A 24,139-nucleotide genomic window follows, 5' to 3' on the forward strand; every position below is an offset into this window, starting at 1 on the left:
TCAGAATTTGTGACTCAGTTGATAGATCATAAGCCATCTATAACTTCGAAATATTTCACTGAATGTGTGTATCATACAAATGTTAATTCCATCGCATTCCATTTTATATTACTTTATTGACTTTTCGGCAAAAAAAAAATGCATAGTGTTATTCACATATCATCATTTTAAACTATTTTAGATAGTACACCAAATGAGTGTCACAGGGGTCTCGGTCGCAATATCCGGAGCTAGATATTTTCCTTTCCCTGGCGTTGCTGGGATGGCAGTTGTCACCATGGTGCTGATTTTGCAGGTCAGCCCGGAGCTCTGGCTTTGTCGCTGAGCTGCTCCTGTCTGCTTCTCCCCTCCCTCCCCCACTTCACTTCCTCCTCCGCTCCTCCTTCCCTTCCCTGCTGACCCTCTCTTCCCCTCCCTCTCTCTCCCTCCCACACCCCTTTCTCTCAGCCCAAAACAACAACAACAACAAACAAACAAAAAAAGGGAATTGGACAATTGCTGCTGAATAATTTTTCCTGAAAAAACAGAGAGTTCGGATGATGAAAACTTAGTCTTCTCTGAGAGCAGAGCTTTACTACAAGCCAAGCAGTCGTTTACAGGGCTGACTTTTTAAGCTGTCTGAACATCATTGCATTTTAATCTAAAAGAATTTTATTTTTCACATTCATAGGAAAATATGTGTCAATGGAATGGTGAATTTTTAACTTTCATTGCTATAAAATGGCAATGTAAGCCACTGATTTAAAAGAAAAAAACTTGTATTTTAACAATAAGAAACTAGGAAAGGAATCTCAGAGAAATTTCTAAAGATAATGAAATGCAACCAACAAAAGAAAATACTGTCATGCCCGTGTGAACTTTGATTTGGTGGCAGTCTTAGGGTTCTCAATCCTGTGAAGCAAAAGTACACTGAATTCCTTTGTAATCTTGTGCTGAGTACATAACTTCACAAAATACCTCCTGCATAAAATAGTTATGAAAGGTATTGTGGATTACAATACTCGTGATGCATCTTAAATTTAACCAGACGGTTGCTGCCTCGTGTTTTATTCCTACACGCTCAGTTCAGTCCAGTTTTCTGATAGCCATTACTGCTCAGCCCGGGAGGGGCTCCACTGTCTATGCAGCACTCAGATAACCAGCAGTAGCAGCTTGTCCTCCTGCGGGTGAGGACACAGATGTGGAGCATCAGCTTGGGGAAGATAATCTTAAGACCATCTTAACGTTACTTGCCTTATAAGTTAGGAAAAGTGTGGATATCACTTTTTTGTAAATGATGATTTTTATAAAAGTTTCTTCCTTCATGATTTCCCAATCATCCATTTCACAAAATCTTGAATATGCAAGTCTTTATCATGACACAATTCTTCAAATAGAGTCCACATTTTGAATCAAGTTGAATTCTACAGTGAGTAAGTTGTTATTGAAATGTGACTTTTTTTCTGGAAAAATAAATTTAAAAGTATGGAAATAAATCGAGTTGTGAAACTCTTTTATTGCCAACCTCTTAAAACTTTTGCCTGCGTTTCCGGGAAATGTCGTTGCATATTTGGGGTGGGGAGGGCAACTGAAAGGTCTGGCAAAGGCCAAGGACTTCCGGGTGGGACAAATCCCCGCTCCAGAACTAGCTGTCGGCTCCAGGGAGCGTGTTACCCGATGATTCTCCACTTCTTTATCTTCCAAAAAATGAAACCTTAAATATCACATGCCTTCTCTTAATCGAGAGACCCGAAGTATAGATAAAGGCCAAGGCAGCTAGCAGGAAGTAGGGAGAAAGGGCTTTTGCAGATGTGAGCGTCCGAGAGTTGCGAGAAGGGAAGGGAACCTAAAAAGAAGTAAGATGAGACATGCGTACGGGCCAGATCCCCACGATGGCTGCAACCGTTCTGTGCCACAAACCTACGGATAAAATTAATACTGATAAAAATAAAATGCAAATATACTGCAATGCCCAAAACTTTGAAAAGATTGAAGAACGTGATCCCCAAACCACTGCATCATTAGCCCATTCAATAAGATAGCATTTAATCAGTTTCTCGGCAGCTCCAGCTACTTCTAGGGAGATATGCAATAAACAGCCCTTTCCCGGGTTACCTTTCTGTGAAAGGCGACTGGGATGGACCAGAAAACTTGACTGCCCTCCTTCCAAGTCTGTCCTAACTCTGCAGCCGGCCCTGTGCTGACTGAGACCTGCAGCGGCCTGCAAGGGTCCTGCTCAGGGCTGGGGCCCAGAGGTCACCTTCTCTCCTCCTCCCGTGCCTGATCCGGCCGAGGTGCGGTGGGGTCGCTAGGTTGGCTTTGCTTGTGGTTGGGGGAAGGACGAGGCCCCTGGGCCCGAGAAGGCAGCTTCAGAGGAGGCCGTGAGCCACGCAGGGCGCCCGCGGCCCCGTCCCAGCCGCCACGGAAAGCGACGGCACGAGGCCAGGCTTTCGGGACCCGGCCCTGGGTTTGACATCACAGGGTCTCCGCGGCCTACGTCTGAAGGGAAGAGCGGGCCTTGCCCCGCGGAGCTGCGACGACTGCGCGAAAAGCAGGTGCCTCCTCCCCCGCCCACTTCCCCTCTCGGCTCGGGGGCTGCGGGGCGGGAGCCCAGGAGGCGCTGTTTGGGAGGTCGCCGTGGAGACGGAGGTCGCCGGAGGCGGAGGGAGCGCCAGCTGGGTCCGCGGGGCTGCGGTGAGCGGGACTGCGCGGGGGGCGCGGGGGGCGCGGGGCAGGGTCTCTCCGCCGCCGATCCCACGCTCTGCCAACAAATCAAAGAGCAAGACAGGGAACCCCGCCTCTGGGGGCAGGCGAGGTCCCGCTGTGGCCCCTCAGGGTCCCCGGCCCTCACTGTGACCCTGGCCGGGACCCCGGACTCCGCGGGGCGCACGGCTGGGAGGATGCGGAGACCTGGGCTGAGGGCGGCGCGCCGGGTGCGGGGAGCAGGGTGCGTGCGCGGGGGTGCGACACGCGCCGCTCCGCCCCTGCCCCCGGGACCCCCGCCTGCCCAGGCTGAGCTGTGGCCGGATGTGGGGTCTGCTCGCCCCAGCTCCGCATCTCGGGTCCGACTTCCTGCCGGGCACAGCGTTCCCCAGTTCAGTTCCGACAGCTCAGTGAGCCCCTGGAGCGCAGACGGTAGTTCGAGGTCTTCGGCTCTTTAACGGGCTCGGCTCTTTAACCAGCATTTGCGAGAGGGGCCAGGACTTTAAAGTTAGTTCCTATTTGCTCTTCCAAAATAAATTACTGCTGCTTGCAGAAAAAAAAAAAAAAACCCTTTGGGGAAAATGGTTAGTTTTAGTTTTTGAAGCAACAACGAATATTAGCAAACTTTTATGAAGATTAAATATGGGGACCATCAAAATAATGGTTCCTGGTGTGGGAGCTCATCTCTCTTTTCCAATTACTTTCTCCCTCGGCCAGGGAAGCGTTTTTGTGGCCACTTTGTATCCGCTTGTGTGAATCAGATACACTGCTGGATAAACACTTTTTCAGAGCCTCTGATTTCCAAGTGTACAGACCAGAATAACAGCACCTGCCGTGCATTGCTCTTGCGGAATCCCCTACTCTCGTGCAGTAGGGTGGCAAAAAGTGCCTGTGTACGTTATTTGGGGCGGTTCGCTGTTACACCAACTAAAATGTTTTCAGATCTTTCTGGTGCTATTTTACAAAATTCTTCTTCCCTAGAGCGTGATGATGTCGGACAGCGCTAAAGACAGAGCCCTTCACTCACTGAGGAAAAAGGGAGGTCTGTCCCCTCTAAGTGGCCTCGAGTTCCACAGAAGGGAAGTTCAGGCCCGCAGCAAAGAGTGAGTAGCCGGTGCCTGATGCTTCACTTCGATTATGGAATGGACGGGTTTGTAATGTTTATCAGGAGGGGAACAAACACATCTCCTTGGGGAAGTAAGAGAGAAAACGGTAAGTACAAGGTTAAATTCATCTTTTGGGCCATATTAAAATAAGAAAGAACAGGTACTTAAGTGAAAGGTTGATGCTGTCGGCATTTTTACTATTTCCAAGACTACCCCACACCCCTCAATTCCAGACAAACACCACATGCAGTGCAGACCAGCTACTCTTACAAGATCTCTTGGGTTCTTCTCTATATCATATTAACTACATAGTTTGTATGTACATTTATATGTTAATCAGTATATGAGGCATAAGACAAATGTGCTATGTGTTTAAATTTTTAAGATGTATTACAGCAAAAGACATATTACCATGAATCCCCCTCAAAACACTGCCTGACCTCAACCTCACTTGTCCCACTGTCCTGGCCACTTCCTGCAGCAGCTCTGGAGTCCTCTCTCCTGCGTTTCTTTAGTTGTGCTGTCCTGGCTGGCTCAATGTCCTGAATTGATTCAAAAACATTTCCCTTTCATGGTCATTTTACTATGGGGAAGAGCAGGAAGTCACACAGTGCCGCATCTGGTGAATAAGGTGGATGAGAACACAGCATCATGTTTTTATTTGACAGAAATTAACTTAAACATTTTGCAACAATTCAGGACATAGGAGGCAGCCATGAAAAGATCCTCAGGAAAGAGGACTTCCAGAACTGCTTCGGAAATTGACAAGAACCGTGGGATAAGTGTGTTCAAGCGGGGCGGGGGGGATTGATGATAATGTGTCTTTTACTGTAATATTTTAAAATTTAAATATCCAACATGTATTTTGAGCACCCTTTTACATATACAATCCACTTAACATTAATACAAATTCTGTACTATATTTTCATAGTCTTTCTCTCTAGCCTTTTAAATGGCTGTCTATATTTTGTGAATTTATAATCTGAATTAACATTCTCCAGTTACTGGACAATTGAAGTTTGTTTCCACTTTTTCTTTCTCACAGTATAGTAACACTTGCCTGGGTTATTTCTCTGCAGTATGATTATTGGGTCAAAAGCACTATTTTTGGCTCTTGCTACATACTGCATTTGCTCTCCTAAAGAGATGAATCAATTTTTAATACTTGCATGGCCTTGGAAAGTAAACAAAGTATCTGGTAGAGTGGTCATGATCTTATATGATAGGTTTTCCTTCTTAACAGTCTTCACAGTGCTGAAGGGTGTGACCCACTAAGCCCCCTGGCTGCAGGCAGGAATTGTTGTGCACAGGGGACAGAAGCCAGGAGAAGTGGAATAATTAGTCCTGAAACCAAGATCCTTCTGTTCTCAGAATGTATTCATGCGCTTGCTCACAGCCCTGCTCTCCAGCTCTGGAAGTCTGAGGGTTCCACACACGTGTTCTCTGTGGCAAAACAGTGGCAGTCCTACTGGATAAGAAAGGCTGGGAGGAAAATTAGCCTGTAAAGGTTACTTAATTCTTTTGCTTCTGACCTGGAACCATTCTGGCTGCTCTTTCCAATATTTCAGTATGCAAGTTCTTTTTAAAATTATTTTAAAATAATTACTTGCTTAAGTTCAATTTACTTGTTCCAGGAAAATACTTAAATAAAAATCTGGCATGATGTCCCCATGATTTTTTTAAATGGGCAAACAGTTCAGTGGCTGTCCTATGCATGGGTCTTCAGCTGGTAAGAAAATCCCAAAAGCTTATAAGCTATCAAGTGCAGGCATCATTGGAAATTATACAGCAGCACACTTCTTTCATTTGGAAGTCATTGTGAAATAATCATTTGCAAAGATAAAAGTCAAGAGTATAAAGTGTATCTTGAAGTGTGTTGAGGACCTGATACATTGTCACATTTAATCTCCCCAGCATGATCCCTACTACGTAGACGTGGATCATACGGTTTTACTGTGAGATGACTGAGGCTTACAGGTCAAGTAACTTGAGTAGTGCCTGGGGCACATCCATGGCACCATGTGCCCACCGTCCTGCAGCACCCCACCTCCAGCCATACCCCAGGTTCCTTGGCGCTCTCTGGCCTCCCGCCTCTGCCTCAGTTCATTCTCCACTGGGAAGCCCACTCCTTGCCTGCAGTGCCCTTCTTATGTGCTTCTGCTTCCTTTTCCTATTCCTTCAGAGTTGAGCTCCATCCCCAGCTCTCCAGGAAGGTCTGTAACTGTCCAACCATAACCACCTCCACCTCCAAACTCAGGCGGAGGTGCCTTCTTTTACTCCTCTCTTTCCCTCGGCATAGATGTATATTTGGTGATTTCCTTGCCTGCCTTCTTCAAATCCACTGTGGACTTACTTACTTACTTTGTAGCCATGATCACACTGAGTGAGAAGCTAGGCTAGAGAGTAGCAGTAGACCTGTTGGGAAGCTGCTTCTTGGACATAGCATGAGACCAGCATGGACTTAGCCCTTCTCTCTTGGCTTCCAATCTACCATCTTCTGAAGTTGCACAGCAGTGACACCAGGCGCTATAAACATCTAAGTACCTTCAGAATTGTGCAAGGAAAATGAATTTACACAGTATTCAGTATTGTAGGGAACAGGGAAAGGGGATGTTAGCAGAACCCCTGCAGTGGGTCCTGGTCTCCTGTGAGCCACAACAGCACAAGGCAAATTAGAGAATAAAGACGGGAAATGAGACTTAGAGAGGAGCTGGGTTCTGGGCCTGATCAATGCTGCTCTGGGCAGCAACGATGAAGGCACCTGAGGTTAACACTATTTATTAGGTTCATAGAGAGTAACAGATGACTCAGAGGGTGACAGTAATCATAGAAAGATGAGGATCTTATTATTGAAGGAAGTATATGTCTCAGAGGGTGACGATGATCCTAAATTGACAAGGATCTTGTGCTGATGAAGATCTTATGTTGACTGGGATGGTAAGATGAGCAAAGCTGTTCTTACAACAGTAGGTGGGATGAGTTAAGCTGATAAGGTATTTGTCCCTCCCCAGGTGAAATCTTTCTACTCAGTTCTCAAAGAACCAGGATGCCATCAGCTGATGTAATCTTGCCCTTGAGCATCACAGCATCACAGGACCATTGAGTTCTCAGCTGTGACTGGACCCAAAAATAGAGTTATGTTTCAGCATGTCACAGCTGGTCTTCAGGCAAGAAGACTATGCCTAATCATAATTTAATTGTGAAATGATTTTCCCCAAAAATTATGTAGAATGGCTCCTGACACAACATCATTAGTATTAACTGTGTTCAGCATTGGGTCTTTTCTGTCTCAGTTTTGTTTTTATTATAATGTAAATTTCATAATTTATTAAAGAATAAAAGAAGCATCCTAAGGTAGATCTTGTACCCTAATATCATAACTGTTGACATGTTGGTATATTTCTTTTTGTACCTACTTATTTGTCACTGTCCTGCAGCTGTACATCTGTTTTGCTTGTTTCTTGCTTAATCAATAACAATAGAGACGGTAGCTGCTAATATTTATTGCACCCTTGCTGTGGACTCATTTATGCCCCCTAGAATCTCTTGCTATAGGGATTGGTGAGCTACAGCCAAGTATCAAGCATTAGCTGCCACCTATTTGGAATTTTCCCTTCAATGAGTATGGCTTTTGCATGGTTGAGAAAAAATCAAAAGAACAACATTATTTGGGTTAAGTGAAAAATTATAAGAACTTCAGTTTCAGTGTCCATAAATAAAGTTTAGCAGAACGCAGCCATTCTTGATCACACATTATCTCCTGCTGCTTTCAAACTCGATGTCACAGAGTCGAGTGTTGACAATAGAAGCCAACAGTACCTGCTGTGGGGCCTCCTACAGAAGAGTTCGCCAAGTCTCACTCTGTAAAGATAAGCACTATTATTATCCCCATTTTACAAATGAAGAAACAGAAGTTTAGACAGGTTGAGGCTACAAAGCTGGAATTAGCAAGTAGCAAAAAAAAAATAATAATAATAATAATAATAAAAAGGCTTTTTTTCATCAGCCAAATATTTTCACTCCCTGAAACCAGCAATCCATGTGTAACACATTCATGAGACTACTCTGTATATACCCCAGAACCTTCTGCCTCCCACCCGTGAGTCAGAGCGGGAGTTTACAATGACATCCTTCTCACTGGAAGCTTAGCCTTTGGCAGACATGGGATAGGGTTTGAATATATGAGCTTTTCTTGTGTTCTCAGAATGGAAACAGAATCCATGAGGACAAGTGATATCCCCAGAATGATGTGACATGATACACAGCCTTATTATCCCTGAGGCCGATCCTTCCACTAGAGGCTCAGGATGAAGATCAAGGCCTGAAGCGTCTCTCTTGGCATCAAACCAAGGTGCGGTGATGTCATGTCAGCAGAACTTTCCATACAGACCTCACCCCTCTCCTCCTGGATCTGTTCCTAACACACCATGTGTACTTTTCACACGCATTTATTCAAGATTTAGTGAGCTTCTACTGTCTCCCTACACTGTGCCACATTAGGCACATAACGGTGAATAACCATGGGGTTCTAACAGAAGGAAACTTGTTTTCCAGGAAACTGAGAGCCACCTGGTAACTTTTTCAGAGTGGGCCAGGTCTTTCACTAAAGTAACCAAATTGGAAAGGATCATGTTCATTACTGAATTCTAAGCATTTATGAACCACACAGAAACAATCCTGCTTTGTAGAATTTAAAATCCGGTGGGAAAGACAATAAACAAGTCATTTTAAATGTGATGAATTTATTACATGATTCCAACCCATAGTACTGCGAGCTGCTCCCAGGCAGCTGCAATGATGTTGCCAGGCCTGGTTCCCCATTTCAGTACCCGTGGGGTGAGGCAGCCATCTGATCAGAGCTGGGGTGAGTGACACTGCCTCCTATATCACACCAAAGTCCCCGTGAAAACTGGCAGAGGGACAGCTTCGCCCACAGGGAGAGAAGCCAGGAAAACTGGAATGGCCACGTTTCCAAATTAAGCCACGATCATAGCTAGTCTTGTATGGGACTTTCACACACAGTATTCATGTGCTTCTTAAAAAAGTCCTGTGGGTTAAGTAGAGAAGATACAGCTTTCCTGTTTATTTTGGTAAATGAGAAAGTGCTGCCTTTTCTATAGAACATGTTGGGAGGACAGTGGCTCGTGATGGAGGGAGGCTGAAGCAGGTCCCTGACCCGGGACACAAGCACCGCGGGGTCAAGATGGGAGACTGCAGTGTGGGATCCGAGAGGCCTCCGGGAAATTTGGGGGATGTGTTCTCGGGACAAAGCGCTGTCTTAAGTATGATCCCAACATGAAACCCTAAGCCATAAAGCAGAAACCATTTTGGTAGATGTAACTACAATAGCTCTGGCACTTCTGTTTAACAAAGAATATAGTCGATGAAGTTCCTGAGCTGGTAGAAGGCCTTTTTCAGATCTTGTATGTTAAACAGTTTTTACAAGGATGTCAAGTTTAAACACAGCCGAAGGAGATAGCAGTTTTCAGAGGCAAAACCCGAGGGGCTAAGCAGAATAGGGCCAGGCAAAATAAGACACTTCAGCCTCACTTGAAGCAAGACAAACGTAAGTCAGAACAAGTCTGCTTTGTGCCCGTCAGATGGCAGGAGGGAGAATGATACCAATCATCCACAAGTGGGTGAGAAGAAAATGGACCTTGCTATTCAGTAAGAATCCCCCTGGCCATGTTTAGGAAATACCAAGCTTTGGATAACCTGTAGGCTTGCTGCGTCAAAATGAAAATAAAGGTCTGGCAGTGGCCCACGAGGCCCATCCAGATTGGCTCCCCAACCAGTCCGTGACTCATCCTCTCCAGCTGCACCTGCGACATCTGCACTGGCGGCCTCCGTCTAAACCCTGCCGGAGCTGCTCTCTGCCGTGCTGATTTTCCGTCATCATCCTCCAGTCCATTTTCTCATCTCCTTCCGTTCCTTGCTCACAAACATCTTTCTTGCTCAGTTTATTTTAAATTGCACTCAGCACCCTCCCTGTCACCCACTTCAATCCCCCCTTACCCTGTTCTATGGTTTTTTGCTTTTTGTTTTTCGTTCTTTTTTTTGGTACCAGAGATCGAACTCGGGACCTTGCGCTTTCGAGGCAGGCGGTGGCACCACTGAGCTAAATCCCCGGCCCTGTTCTATGTTTTCTTTTTCCTCACCGCAGTTATCTTCTCATATAATATAAATTTATTTGTCCATAAAATTATGTTGTCTACTGTCTGCCCTTCCTCACCAAAATGTAAGTTCTGTGAGGGCAGAGAGCTTTGTTTAGTTGGAGCACTGTACACTGAGGGCCTAGAAGAGTGCCTGGCACATAATGCTTCCTTGATAAATATTTTTTGATTGTTGAGTGAATAATTACTGCATTGTGTTAATTCCTGAACAAGCAAGCTCTTCTGTTCACAAGCAAGGTAGAAGCAGAGCTCCACGTACACACCAAGTCCAGGGTGAGTGGGAGCTTTCGTCTCATAGCAGAAGATGCACTTGGAGCAAAGGAAGAAATGCTTGTTCAAATGTCTGATATGAGAAACACTTTTTCTTCCTTACTGAAACATTCCATCATGCACCTACTTTAAAAAAGAAGAAGAAAGACAGTTTCATTTGTGCTGCAGTGAGTTATGAGAGGACCCCACAGGGGAGCGGAGGTAACCGTGGTGCCCGCACACTCAGGGTCGCCTTTCTCTGACGGCTGGGGGCTGCGTGGCTTCGAACCATGCACCCTGCGGCAGAAGCTTCGCCTGCCGCCCTCGACCATGACCTTGTCCTCTCGGGTGAGCGTCAGCTCCGTGCGCTTCAGATACTCGCTCCTCTCTCCACGTCAGGATCGGATTTTGTCACTGTGCCCTGCTATCTCAGTCACAGGAGAGGTGGCTCCTCCACCGGATGCGGGCTCCTTCTGGGTCCGTCAGTCGCTGGGGCTCCTGAGCATCCATCCCGAGAGCACCTCGCCAGTCATTTCCTCACCTCTTCCACTGTGAAAGCTACCTTGGCTTCTGTTTCCACTGGAACCTTCCTGTTACAAGTGAGATGGGGCCAATAATAGGAGCAAAATCCCTCAAAACTGCATTGAAACCCAGTAAATGTGTTGTAAACTAAGTGGCCACAAAATTTAATGAGCTTGCTAGACAAGTAGCACCACCTACTGATGGGAGAATTGGTGTGCTTTTGATCTGAAGCGTAATATATTTTCGGGGCAGGGGGATTCCCAAGTGAAGGAGCCCATGCATACTTTATCTCGTATTCTATATCATGTGTAGAACGCGGGAGTCTGTTTTCTTTCTATTACTAGAACTGCACGTATTGTGCCTGACATATTGCGGGCAATAAATCCTTGCTGAAAGAATTAAAACGTCAAAAGGTTATTTTTTCAAATGTAGAAATTTAGGATTTGAAGCCTTCTTTTTCTGTGTACTCTGAAATCTCTCCACTGGGAGGCAGAACATGATTTTAGTAACAGTTTACACACACACACACACACACACACACACACACACACACACAGCCCCACAACCCACCCAAAAAGGATTGCACTTCAGTAGATATATGGTAGCTCCAGACATTTCATGGTTACAAATAGATGAAAAGGAGAATTCTGACATTTTGAATCTATTATTTTAAGGGCTCCAACACATGGGCTCAAATATCACCTCTTATTGCAGCTTCAGAACATCTAGATAAACAGTAACGTCCTGTATGTCTTTTAAAAAGCAAGTAGAAAGGATTTTGAATATTTTCATTGCAAGAAAATATTTGGTTAGATAGATAGGCTCAACCTGAATTGCACAGTTACAATGTGCACATGTATTGAAACATCACATAGCACCCAAATGTTATTATTTAAATTTAGCTTATTCTTCTCTTTTCACTCTCTCCTTTTCCAATCTGTTTTATTCCAATGTGAGAACTAGGTGATCTGGCTTTTTAAAAATACCTTAAATTAGGGGCCGGGGATTTAGCTCAGTGGTTCTGCCACCTGCTTTGCAAGCACAAGACCTGAGTTCGATCCCTGGTACAAAAAACAAAAAACAAAGAAAAACCTTAAATTAGTCTGGGGATGTAGCAAAGTGTTAAAGCACTTGCTTAGCACAGATGGCACTCAGTTCAATCCCCAGCAGTGCATAAAAACTAAAAAGGGAAAAGAAGAAAAAACACCATCAACACATTTTGTCTGTTTTCATGGCACTGGGGATTGAATCCAAGACCTTCACGTTCAGTTACATCCCTATCCTTTTTTTCATTTTTTATTTTAAGACAGGGTCCCACTAAGTCACTAAATTGTCCTGGCTGGGCTAAAACTTTCCATCTCCTGCTTCAGCCTGTCACCATGCTGATTACAGGCCTGTACCACCATGCCTGGCTTAAATACAGGTTTTACAAAGTAAAATTTTCTTTAAAATAAAAAAATTAAAAGTAAAATTCTCTGAAAATTTTCCTTTTTTTTTTTTTTTTCTAAACAGGATCTCACTATGCAGTTCAGGCTGGCCTCGAACTTACTATGTAGCCAAGGCTGGCCTCGAACTCATAGTGATCCCCCTGCCTCAGCCTCCCAAGTGCTGGGATCACAGGCCTGCACCACCACACCTGGCTATTTTCCATGTCTTGAGGGAGACATAGCCAGCCTTGCAAGGTACAGAAAGCAATGAGCACCACAAATATTTTCCTTCTGCCTGGTAAGTGTTGCCAGGTGTCCAGGAAAATATCTAAACCTTACTCCCAAAATCCTCAGCTCCTCCACAAAACTAGCGTCAAGACTAGTTTTGTTCCACTACAAGTAGCAAATTCTGCCTCAATTTAAATTTGCATCAGTTGTATCTAATGCTTCCTATGTAATAGTACATTTTTTAAAACCCCAACAACTAGTGATGTTAACAAATAGAAATTTATTTTTCTCTTACATGAAGGAAGAAAAGGAGGGAGGCAATTTGGGGACACAGGCTCCAGTCATTCTGATCTAAAGCCCATAGGATCACCTCTACACCCACAAAGCTGCTGAGCCCTTACCATCACAACCACATTCCAGGAACCAAGGAGACGAAAAACAAGTTCCTATTGGTTAAATTAGTTGTAGTTTGTTGTTGTTGTTGTTGTTGTTTTAGGAATCTTCTCAAAATTTCCACCCAGCAGTTCCATTTATATCTCATTGGTTCATAAGCCACAGAACTATAATAGCATAAAAAGACACTAAGAATTCGCCTTTAATCTAAACATAAATATTCTCACAAATTCAGGGTTTCATACCAAGGAAGGGGGAGAGAACATTTGAAAGTAATGACAGCCCTGCCACAATAGTCATTACGATTTTCATTATAATAGCAGAATATCAAAATACCCTAAATGGCTAGAGAGACCACAGTTGAAGAAACTGCAGAATACTTATATTTTATGTACCAGCCTGACATTTAAAATATTGATGTAGACTACTCTCTGCTGGCATGGTACATTAGCCACGACACAGTTTTAACTGAAAAAAAAACCCCAGCATCTATACAAGGGTCCATATGTAATGTCGTATGTGTGCAAAGACATTTTTTAAATGCAAGCAGTATTTAGATAACTACTGGGGTTGGTGATTTTTGTGTAACGTTACTACCTGTGTGACTTCAAATTTTTACAATGGACACTATTTTTTTTTTTTAAACCCATTATTTATTTATTTATTTTTTGGGACCGGGGATCAAACTCGGGTCCTTGTGCTTGTGTAGCAGGCAGCGAAGGAACTGAGCTAAATCCCCGACCCTTACAATGGACACTATTGAAATGGTTACTGCAGAAATAGGAAGGTGCTGAGCAAAATCATCTTCAGTAACTCAGAAAAGCCATCTGATAACCTGCTGTTTGCATTCAGTCACCAACTATGGGCTTTGATGCTGCCCTATGGCAGCAGTTTCATAGCATTAATATTATAAGGTACACTTATTATTAACTTTCAGTCACCGTGAACAAAGCAATAGCAAGAACTTGTTCTAAAATCCTTATTTTCTTTTTTGTCTTAGACTTTAAACCCAGCTAATTTGAGTTTTGTGCAACTCTATTTCTTTCTGAGACTTTTCGTTTGGTCTTCAGTAGAAAAGAAACAGGGTTTTTTTATCAATGCCTTTTGTATGTTTGTGCATCTACGTTATAATTGCAGTGATTAATTCTTCCAGCGGCCATGGCCCCTCTTATTCTGTCAGGTGTGATTGCGTGTGAGACTTTGTCACCGGAGGGTGGGGGACCTTGGAAGTGAGTCTGAAGCTGCCTTTCCTTCCTGCACAACATTAAGCCCTGTGCCATGTGTCCTTGATCTCCGAAATGGGTGGAATAGTGATTCCTTCACTGATGTTAAAGCTAACTGCTGGGGAACGTTTTGCAGCGTTGAAAGCAGCACACGTAACTGACCGTGGGGCCCAATAGCTCACCTCCGAATGGAGGAAGTGATACAACCCTGGCTTTCTAAAGCAGAAACTATCATCTCTAGCGCAGCCCGTGACACCTGAGCCACTCCGGCCAGGGGCTGCTTGCTGCTTCAAAAACGGAGGGCAGCAGGTGGGTTAAGAAAGAAGACTAAATCACTAATCCAGAAATCATTGTGAAAGAAGCAGCCGTAATTTCTAGCATCGCTTTCCTGGGCTGGGTGGGTAAACCTTAATTTAGCCTGTAAATTATATTGTATTAAAGGATTTTTTTAAAATATCAATTTGCAAGAAGTTTGCTAATTCCAAGCAGCTGAGAACAAAGTATTTTAATCTCTGTACGGAAAAAGAAATCCCAAAAGATTAAGAACAAATGTCTTTCTCAGAGCAAACACAGAGCCTGTTTAGAAAAGTGGTCACTTTGAACGTACACACGTGCGCACTATTGTGGCACTCCCTTTGAAATGACATCTGTCCCAACTTACATTTTCACAGGTGGGGAAACAGGGTGAAGCATTGGAGACTCATTAGTTACAGCTGAGTTTCCTCAGGCTCAGCTGAAATAAACATTGAGGGACCCCAGGGCTCCCCTTTGCTGGGGTCGCCTGCTTAGCACCTGGACAAGCTCAGATTACCACGGTAACCAAGCCAAACCCCTTTTCTGTGTTGAAAAAGGAGATGGAGGCTTATGGATTTGGGATAGTTTGGGTGAATTGCGGTTTCTTTCACCTTATAGATGAGTTTCTTGTTTTTCTTTTATACGCGAAGGAAGGACTTGGTGGGAACATGTAATCAGGAGCTTTGTATAATACCCTGCCCATATAGGTTTGTTTCCCAACATTTTAAGCTGCCTGGTGTGTCCCCCATGGCATTTGGGAGCTTTGTCTACTTGAGGAGCACTTTTGTTTCTGTTTGTGGTGCCATTGGCGATGGCTTCTGAAACAAGCGGTCCATTCCCTGTGGACAAAGATCCACCCACGAGATCCACCCACGAGTACCTTCTGGATTCTCGGCCCGGGGTCATCACTAGATGGCTACCACACTGGGCCCTCCTCCAAGTGACCTTTCAACCTGTCTGCACGTTCACCTCTCGTGTCCTCTAGACTTTAACTATGACCTTGGGATACTGACATAGGACTAGCCTGAAACTTTCTTACAGAAAAAGTGGGCTTTTGTTGTTATGGTTATAAATCATGGCTAAACTGTGTTTCCTCCCTTACTTTCAGCTCCGTAAGTAGCGTGTCTTATGTGGATGAACCAAGCCAGCGTGATGAGATTTCTCGCCTCACGGTTCGAATGGAAAATACCTATCAGCTGGGTGGGTCCCTTTATCACTTCTGATGTGGTCACTGATGTCTACTGAACATGGCACCTGACAGCTTGCCATCCAGCATAAAGAGCCTTAGTTATTTGAGTGATTTGAGGCTACTTTATTTTCTTCCTACTTTTCTTGATCAGTGTTTCCTAAATACCAAGCAAAAGGCTGGGAGGCACAGATGTGAATAACGTATGATGGAATTAAGAAGCTCACCATGTATTTCTGGGTGGAGTTACTATATATAAATATAGGGATGCATTAAGTGAGAGAAATATGCGTTGGTGCTTTATCCAGCAAAACCAACTCATCTGTTGATCAGTGGAAGGAAAATCCTCCAGGCAGAGGTAAAAGATTCTTGGTCCCCATGGACAGAGGCGTTTGTCTATTACCACCGAGGTTTTGGGTCTTTGAAAACAAAGGCCTTTGCACCTGTCCCTGCAGTCCCAGGTGGAGTCTGCGGCAAGTATCTTTTCCCATTCGTGTTTCTTCACAGACCTACTTGTTTTCTCTAAATGTGCACCTGCCTGCTATTATCTGAATTTATATATAATTACTGCTGTATGGAAATTCCATAGAGATTTACCAGGGGGCCAAGGAAGCCTCTATGGGCCATGGTGCTTCCATCTGTGGCCAGTTCACCCCAAGGAAGTTATAAGCCATCAGCCCAGCCTACTAGGCCTTGGAGCTATTTTTCCACAGCAATCCCAATACTGCATGGCCTACAAGGCTCAAAGGGAGTGTACTGGTATTTTCAGGGTGCTCGTGGTGGAGAGCTCATATTTCTAGCACCCAAAACACTTTTATGTTCCTCCGGTAGCCATGTCAGTTTCCTTGGGAGTATTTTCACCAACAGCACCATCATAACTTTCGGTGCACAAAACTGTACTGGAGCAGACCTGGCTTCACAGATGGAGCAGGACTGATTTGGGGATGGAAAATAAGCCCAGTCAACCCTATCAAAACCCTGGAGATTGAACTCAGGAAATACGGTTTGACAGTTAGAGAAGCAGACATGGCCGCGGAACCCAAACGGAGGAAGGGGCCTCGTGGCTTTGGTCATCTTGTCCCCAGCACCGAGCCTGACATGGAGAGAAACAGCCCAAGTCCTGGAATCACACTTGCATCCTAAGTGCAGCTGGCTTCGACTTTTCAGTTGGGGAATGCAGTTTGAGTTAGTTTTTCCCCTGACCCAACCAAAAGCTCTGAATCACTGGGGACCTCTGACTTTGAGTCAGATTTCAGCAAGGCTGAGCAGTTGAAATGTGGATCTGTGTGTTTCTTCTTCATAAAGCTATATTTTCACAACTTACTTCCTCACATAAGCAAGCTAAATTGTCTTGTCAGTTTGAGTACTAAAGGTTGGACCAAGTTAGAAGAGTAATTTTTTTAAAAACCAGCATAGTATAGATAAACTATTTCTATATTTCCTTATAAAAATCTGTGTGAATCATTTTTTTATGATTGATGTCAGTTATGCCCAGCAATCCATTTTTCAAAGCACTCAGCTAGCCATTTTATTAATACTCAGTGTTGCTGGACTTATTTTGAACATGAAAGTTATTAGTAAAGTTTTTTTTCCAGTATCTATACAGTGTAACATTCCCCAGAAGAGTTGGGGGAAAATCAGTTATCAGAACTATTATGTTTCATTAATTTTTCAGTCGAGCCAATAATGTTTCATTATCTGACCCCATGTTACGTGTGTAGCATGTTTGTTCTCCCTTTCAATAATTACAGCTTTCAAAAATGAGGTGACACAGGAATGTAATTCATGAGAGAAAAAGGGGAATGGGAAAAGTAAAGTCTATTTCTTCTAATTAAACTCCATTTTCCATTTTCTCACCAATTACTGAAACAAGAGTGTGGAAGAAAACAGAGACTGTGAGATCAGATGGATCTGAATTGAATTCTAGTTTTGGTAATATCTAGATAAATGAATTTTGAGCAAAATTATGCATCTTAGTCACCTCACCTGCAAATAGGAATAATAGTCCCTATGTCCAAGGGATGCTATGACAATCGAGTGAAGAACTGCGTTTCAGTTGTTTCTCCACCCATTGTCATTGCTCCTAAAAGTGACGGGCTCCAGGACCTTACTAAGAATAAGTGTCTCCTTGATATTCAGTGTAACTTCCTGTTAATTATGGGATGAGTTTGCCACAGGACTGTTTCTGGAGCTATGATTCAAGCGGTAATTGATTCTATAAAAAAAAAACTGATAATGAACATCAGCTCGGATGAGAGGTTTGGGGGCCACTCTGGCCGACGCCCCAGCATGAAGCCTACACGATGGGAAGTAGAACCTCAATGGTGAGAGGCAGGAGAGACCCCTGAGCCTGGACCCCATGTGAGGCTCAGGCCCTGTCTGAGGCTCAGGTTTCGGGTGGGACCTGCCAGCCTCCCATGATCTGCCCTCCATGGGGCCTCCCAGGCTCCCTGCCAACTCCACCCTCCTCCTTCCATCCTCTCCTGTCCCGCCCCACAAAGCATGAGAAACACAATAACACCAGCACGCCCATAAGAAGAACTATCTATGGGTGCTCTAGTATGTGGAAGGCACTGCGTAAACATTTTTAATTTTTTATCTCACTGAATCCCAACCAAAGAATAATAGGCAGTCATTCTTATTACCCCAGGTTGGGGGGGGGCTGGGCCACAGATATGTTAAGCCATTTGCCTTTAGCTGTCCTCTCAAATCTGAGTCTTCAGGTCTTTGCCTTTTGATTTCTAGAGCATTTTTTTCTTTCTAAGGAAAAGTTATTTCAAAAAATAATAGCACTCAGAAAAGAAGAGCTTTGCTGTTACTTGGTTAACTCTGAGAGTAGCTTCAGGAGCTTCTGCATGTTGGAAATGAAAAGCTGAAGGTTGACTCTTCCCCTCTCTTTGAATCTCAGCGTCCCAGTCTGAGCAAGGCTGTGGGTGATTCTGCATGTATGCGGGAAAGATGACAACAAAGTGAGGGAAAAAATGCATTGCTTTATTTAAAAAATGTTTCAAAATATAATCTGGCTAAAGAGATTTTTAAAAAGCAACTAAGCAAAGTGCTGAAAGGACACTGGCACAGCTGGCCAACGGGGACTACTGGACAGAGGACTCCAGGGTGGGGAGGGTTCTCTCTCCAGCACTGGCCTGTGTGTCGGTTCCGTCACTGACCAGGCCCAGCTTCCTCCCACCATGGAACACATGGCTGCCAGCACGCCTGAGGGTCATAGGTCATAAGGTTGCCACAAAAAGAGGCTGACTCATTTCCTTCCTGGTCTCAGTTTAAAATAAAAATTCCAAGAAAGGACTTTTAAATTGCCTGGCCTGGGGCAGTGTCACCCCTGAGTCAGTCAGTCTGCCCTAGACTTGGGCTCACAGGAGGGAGTGGTGGATCCCGAAGAGCCACAGAGGAGAAGAGGAAGAGGGTCCATTTCCAGAAGGAGACACAATGTGCCCAAGAGGCAGGGAGGAGCACTGGGTAGACAAAACATGAGCACGAAAAGGATTTGCCATCTCCTGAAGGGCACGATGCACCCAAGGGGGTGTGATGCCAGGGAGAGCCAGGGCCCACAGGCAGATGCTGGTCAGCTTAGGGACCCCACACCTGAGTGCTCAGGGACCCGAGACAGAGAGTGCCTGGGTCTCAGGGCCCTGAGCTTCATTTAGTCCAGCCCGGTGGAATCCTTTCTGAACTCCTTCAACAGAAAAGGGGAAATCACCTTCGAGTTTGGCTTCATCTCACAGGAGTATGAAGTGGAAACCTGAGAGACCCACAGGAAGGTGACACAGAGCCTGAGTCCCCAGGGCATGCTCGTGGGACCCCATCGACTCTGACCCCCAGGAGCAGGCACAAGCAGAACCAGCTGCTCATCTGGGCCCCCAGGAGAGGGACTCGTGCTGGACATCACGGTCATCAGAACCACTGCACAGTGTCTCTGAACAACTCCTGTACTGTCATCAAAATAACAACTCTGTTTATGGAGCCTCAGGGGCTGACCCAGCCAGACCCCGCTCCCAGCTTAGCCTTCTGTTGATTTAGCCCAAGAAGCCCCAGCAGGAAGGCAGAGGGGATATGGGGTCTGCTCCTGCCTCCTTGGACCAGGGGCAGAGCTGGGCTCTTCCAGGACCTCAGAAGAGCTCTCTCCTGGATTCCACCAGCCGGGGCAGGTATGGCCACACCCCATGTCCACCAGCCCAGAGGGACAGCACTGTCCTTTGGAATTTCCTCTGCCCTGCTTACACCTCCCTGGAGGCACCTTTCATGAAATCCTCCTGCAGTTTTCCTAACTTGAGTGTGACATATGCTTCTTTAGACACTGACTGAAATAAAACTTTAAAAATAAACACCTCTTAATAGACACTGATGACTATTAAAAGGGAATTTGATTTTTTTTTTTGTAGTTCTTAGGGTTGAGCCCAGGACAATCACACCACTACATCCCTAGCCCTTTATTTTTATTTTGAGATGGAGCCTTGCTTAATTACTCAGACTAGCTTCAAGCTAATAATCCTCCTGCATCAGCCTCCCAAGCCACTGGGGTTATAGGTGTGTGCCACCATGCCCAGCTGGATATAATTCTTGATCTCATTCTTTGGTCTTTATCAATTCAACAGTGGTTAGTTCTCTGCATGCCCAGCCCTGGGACATGTGTGCATCGTGCAGTGACACACACAGGCCCCCAGAGGGCTGTCATGGCTATGATTCCAGGATGCAGGGACAGCAGGTGCCTGCAAATCTCTGGCCCCAAGCTGCAGTCAACGTGGCTGAGAATATGGACTTTGCACTCCAGGGCCAGGCGACCCTGAGTGTCCGCTCCACCCCACTGCTGTGTGGCTCCGGGCCTGACCGGTCACTCCAGGTATCAAAAGCTGTTTCCCACCTGTGAAATGGAAAACAGTGAGATTCACCTCTGGGAGCTGTTGGAAGCTTACACATGGTAAATACGTGTAAAGTGTCTATCACCGTGGCTGACACACGAGAAATGATGGGCAAAGAGGTGCCAATGCGTGCGCAATGATTATTATCTATAAAATGTTTAATTCTGCGGTGATGCAGGTCTGTAATCCCAGCACTCTGGGAGACTGAGCCAGGAGGATTGCCAATTGGAGCCCAGCCAGGGTAATTTAGCCACTTAGTGAGATTCTCTCTAAAAAATAAAAAAAAAGGGGGTAGGGATGTAGCTCAGTGCAAAGGTCCTGGCTTCAAATTCAGAAGTCATACATTGCACATCTGCTGTGCCCATAGCATGAATTGGAGAGAAGCAGAGAAGTGTTTTAGTTACTTTCAGGTAGACTAGGAGCCAGGACAGTGTGGACCAAGGAGCCGGGAGAAGTGGGGTGCTTGGAACCGGGGGAGTGAAGGCTGCCTGAGAAGGAGGACACGTGAGCTGGACTTGAACCTGGAGAGGCTGATTTCTCCACCTGACAGATGGGAAGGAAGCCACACTGGAGAGAAAGAGCAAGAGCAGAGCCCAGGAGCACCCTTGCGGCCTGGGCTGCAGTGAGGGCCCTGTGGCCGCTGGATGGGAGCCGAGCAGGGAGCAGGAGCCCGTTAGACTGAGAGCTGCTAACAGCATGGTCCAAGGGAGGAGACTGGGGAGTCCGGCCTTTTGGGTGGTCTGGGAAGCTCCTGAGGCTGCAGGCTTCAGAACCTGACTTAACTCCTAATTAGGATCTCTTTCTTCCCTAAATAGAGGCCACCCAGATGAGCAGATGGCTAAAGGTCTCTGTGTTTCACTATTCTTTTGATGAGCTTAGGAGCTAGGTGGACACATCTGAAAATTACTTTTTTTTTTTTTTGGCAGTACTGGGGATTGAACCCAAAGCTTCACACATGCTAGGCAAGCACTCCACCACTGAGCTACATTCCAGCTATTGATTGGTTGATTGATTGAGATAAGACCTGGCTAAATTGCCCAATCTGGCCTTGAACTTACAATTCTCCTGCCTCAGCCTCCTAAGTATGCAACTATTTCTTAAAAAGAAATTCCGTCTGTTTTTTCAGGTCCTATGAAACATTTTCCTATGGTCATCATCAATTGTATTTTGAAAGATGTGTTAACAAACTATCTACAAGAAGAAAAATACAAACCAGAGCTCTGCAGGCAGATGACTAAAACACTTTCTGAGGTATGAGCAAAACTGACCCAGAGTTGTAGCTGTAACTACAATATTTGCCAAAAGCACAGCTCAGTTGTTCCTTTGTGATGCAGGGATTTGTTTTTGGCAGTAGTTAAAAGGCATATTTATATTTTATGGAAATATTTATTAGCTCATGTGCTGCATGTGTGTGTATAACAAGCCTTTGTCTAAAACAATCGTGTATTTTGTAACAGATACAGAAAACTGCCCACTTCTAAAAATTTTTATTGCAAAAGATACAATACTTTCACGATCATTTTCTCTCCACCACGGCAACTTCTTTTAGTACCGTTAACTACAAACATCACAGTCTTTAAATACATTTGTAGTTTTATCAGCTACAGTGCTGGCCCTTTCTGGTTGTTTCCTATACCTTCGCTTTTCTAACAAACTCTTTAATACACATTCACAATTAGTCATATTACAGGAGACTCAGATGATGTTTCTTTCATTAGACGTGAACAAGACAGTTACAACCCTCATGCCACGAAGAGAAGTGATCCTAACACAGTTTTCAAAGAACCTAATGACTTGTTAAATTCTCTGCTCTAGATTACAATTTTTCCATGTGTTCAGCAATTGCAGATTTATCGCTGGTGTTATCATTTTGTCCCTGAATGTCCTATCTCATGAGGACAGTACTTACAGGAAATCACAGTCACAGTTCTGCAACAGTTACTGAAAATATCCACAATGTATCACGCTGTCTGCTTAAATTAAACCCACTCTATTGATGACAGCAGTTAAGAGTTTTGAGATTCAATGTTTCTATGTTGTGGTTCCCACCCTTTTATTATTTTTTTTAATTTCTAGGTTATTAAAACCCAGGTCAAAGAATTAATGATTCCACGGTATAAACTAATTGTGGTCACTCACATTGGACAACTGAAGGATCAGAGCTTGTTTATTGGAAGCAGATGCCTCTGGGATCCTAAAAGCGATACTGTCTCATCCTACATTTTCAGAAATTCTTCCCTGTTTGCTCTTGCCAGTGTCTATGCAGTTTACTCTGAGTGACTGAAAGTAACATATGTAGTTCTTACTTTTTTAAATCATAAAACATATTTATGTTCCCCAAAATTTTACTGCCAAAACATTGAAAAAGAAACAAGACTGTAAACAAATACATTTGAAGCTTTCAGAATTTTTAATACTCTGAGAATTGGGCTTGGGGAGTGTGATCCAATCTCCTCAGTCCTACAGAACGTAATAAGGCATGGTACCGCTAGACTGCTTTTCACATGCATAGGTTTTTATTAAATATTACTTTTAGTATTCATTGTTTGAATTACTCTTTAATTAGAGAGTTAGAATTTCCTGAATTACTTTTTGATAAAGAGAAGTTTTAGAAATATATGGCTATATATCCTGACCCAATAAATGAGAGTAGCATATCCAACATGGAATATACAAATGATCAATGGTCATAGGGCTCAGTGCTGCATATAAAAGAATTCGCGTTTTCATTTGGCACTTAATAAATTGAGCAGCATTCATTAACTGCAATTACTGTTACATGTACCTGACAGTTGGAACTGCTGAGGTAGAATTAATGACTTCATAACAATTGATCCCAGTCCCCAGGGACCACAAGCTAAAACTAGAAGCTCCTGTGGGTTGACTGCACTTTACAAAATTGCGGGAGAGCTACACATTGGCTCTTCAATAATGGAAACTATAAAGTGAATAGTGGCTTTTTAGAACAACGAAGTGGACAGTGTTCTATTAAATATACATGATGCTTAATAGTAAATGTATCTGTAACACATAAAATCCTGCATTAGAAGGAGGCACTGCTTTAAAATATACACTGCCTAATGTGCCTGTGAATAGATTTTCCTACGTTAATGAACTTTTACACAAAATATATAGCTGGCAGCTCAGCAAATAAAACATGTGTATTTACCATCTTGTTCCTATATATTTAATACTAAAGTGACCCGGTATGGTTTTGAAGGGATGGGCATTAAAATTTACAGGGCTGGAATAGCTTATTATTTTGCTGGTTAATGCATCAAGTACCATGGATCGTTTACTTTTATGGTGCTTTCAGCCTTGCTGTGTGTAAAATGATGCTGTGGCATTGCTCTTCATTGGGAAGCTGACAGCCAGGGGACGTGTTAAAGGTCAAAGACAAATTGTCCACATATGGAGAAAATTAGCAATGTTATAGTCTCAAGGAAAAAATGATGCGCAGTTCATGTCAAAAAGAATTTAACAAATGGAGAAACCAGTCAATGCTTTATAATTTTTAAATGTTTTTGTGTCTTACATTACCCTACAAGTAAAGAATGTATACTTTGTCCCTGTCCTTCTTGTTTTTTGGCTTATAAAGTATCTTTTCAAAGTGATTTTGTCAGCTTCATTATTTTTTATGGTAGTCCTTTAGTGGAAACATATCTGCATAGTAATTTATCACAACCTATATTTGTCAATCTCCACTGGCCAGCTGTGAACCTAGGTTAGATTGCAAGTATAGTGGGTACCTGAGCTTCATGTTTTCTCTACATGTGCAGACA

The 24,139-nt window shown here is 44.1% G+C and overlaps 1 protein-coding gene and 1 long non-coding RNA gene across 3 annotated transcripts; one reads left to right on the top strand and one right to left on the bottom strand.

The window, feature by feature from the left end:
- Window positions 1–63: 63 nt before the first annotated feature.
- LOC147827576 (uncharacterized) lies at window positions 64–2,355 on the bottom strand. The gene is made up of 2 exons (XR_015451910.1): window positions 2,240–2,355; window positions 64–1,899 (listed from the first exon to the last, which is right to left on the bottom strand). It is a non-coding gene; the product is annotated as an uncharacterized LOC147827576 (long non-coding RNA).
- Window positions 2,356–2,408: 53 nt separating this feature from the next.
- Window positions 2,409–24,139, top strand: Dynlt5 (dynein light chain Tctex-type family member 5). 2 transcript variants are annotated; one of them, XM_087212882.1, is made up of 5 exons: window positions 2,409–2,534; window positions 3,664–3,785; window positions 15,406–15,497; window positions 21,484–21,608; window positions 22,434–24,139. In XM_087212882.1, the coding sequence occupies exons 2-5, from the start codon at window positions 3,670–3,672 to the stop codon at window positions 22,635–22,637; spliced, it is 537 nt and encodes a 178-aa protein (XP_087069008.1). In that variant the 5' UTR covers window positions 2,409–2,534; window positions 3,664–3,669; the 3' UTR covers window positions 22,638–24,139. The 2 variants fall into 2 exon arrangements, with proteins under 2 accessions (XP_087069008.1, XP_004841554.1); XM_004841497.3 differs by lacking the exon at window positions 2,409–2,534 and adding an exon at window positions 2,547–2,673.

Source organism: Heterocephalus glaber, unplaced genomic scaffold (genome assembly GCF_053883595.1).
Source record: "Heterocephalus glaber isolate CG9 unplaced genomic scaffold, H.glaber_assembly_v1.0 deba00001442, whole genome shotgun sequence".
Taxonomy (NCBI): Eukaryota; Metazoa; Chordata; class Mammalia; order Rodentia; family Bathyergidae; genus Heterocephalus; species Heterocephalus glaber.

What these genes read in the sequence shown, in the direction of transcription:
- Dynlt5 (XM_087212882.1), top strand. Translation starts at nt 3,670, where the DNA reads ATGATGTCGGACAGCGCTAAAGACAGAGCCCTTCACTCACTGAGGAAA. An exon ending in GGAAAATACCTATCAGCTGG is followed by an intron (nt 15,498 to 21,483) that starts GTGGGTCCCTTT and finishes CTGTTTTTTCAG; the next exon opens with GTCCTATGAAACATTTTCCT. An exon ending in TGACTAAAACACTTTCTGAG is followed by an intron (nt 21,609 to 22,433) that starts GTATGAGCAAAA and finishes TTTAATTTCTAG; the next exon opens with GTTATTAAAACCCAGGTCAA.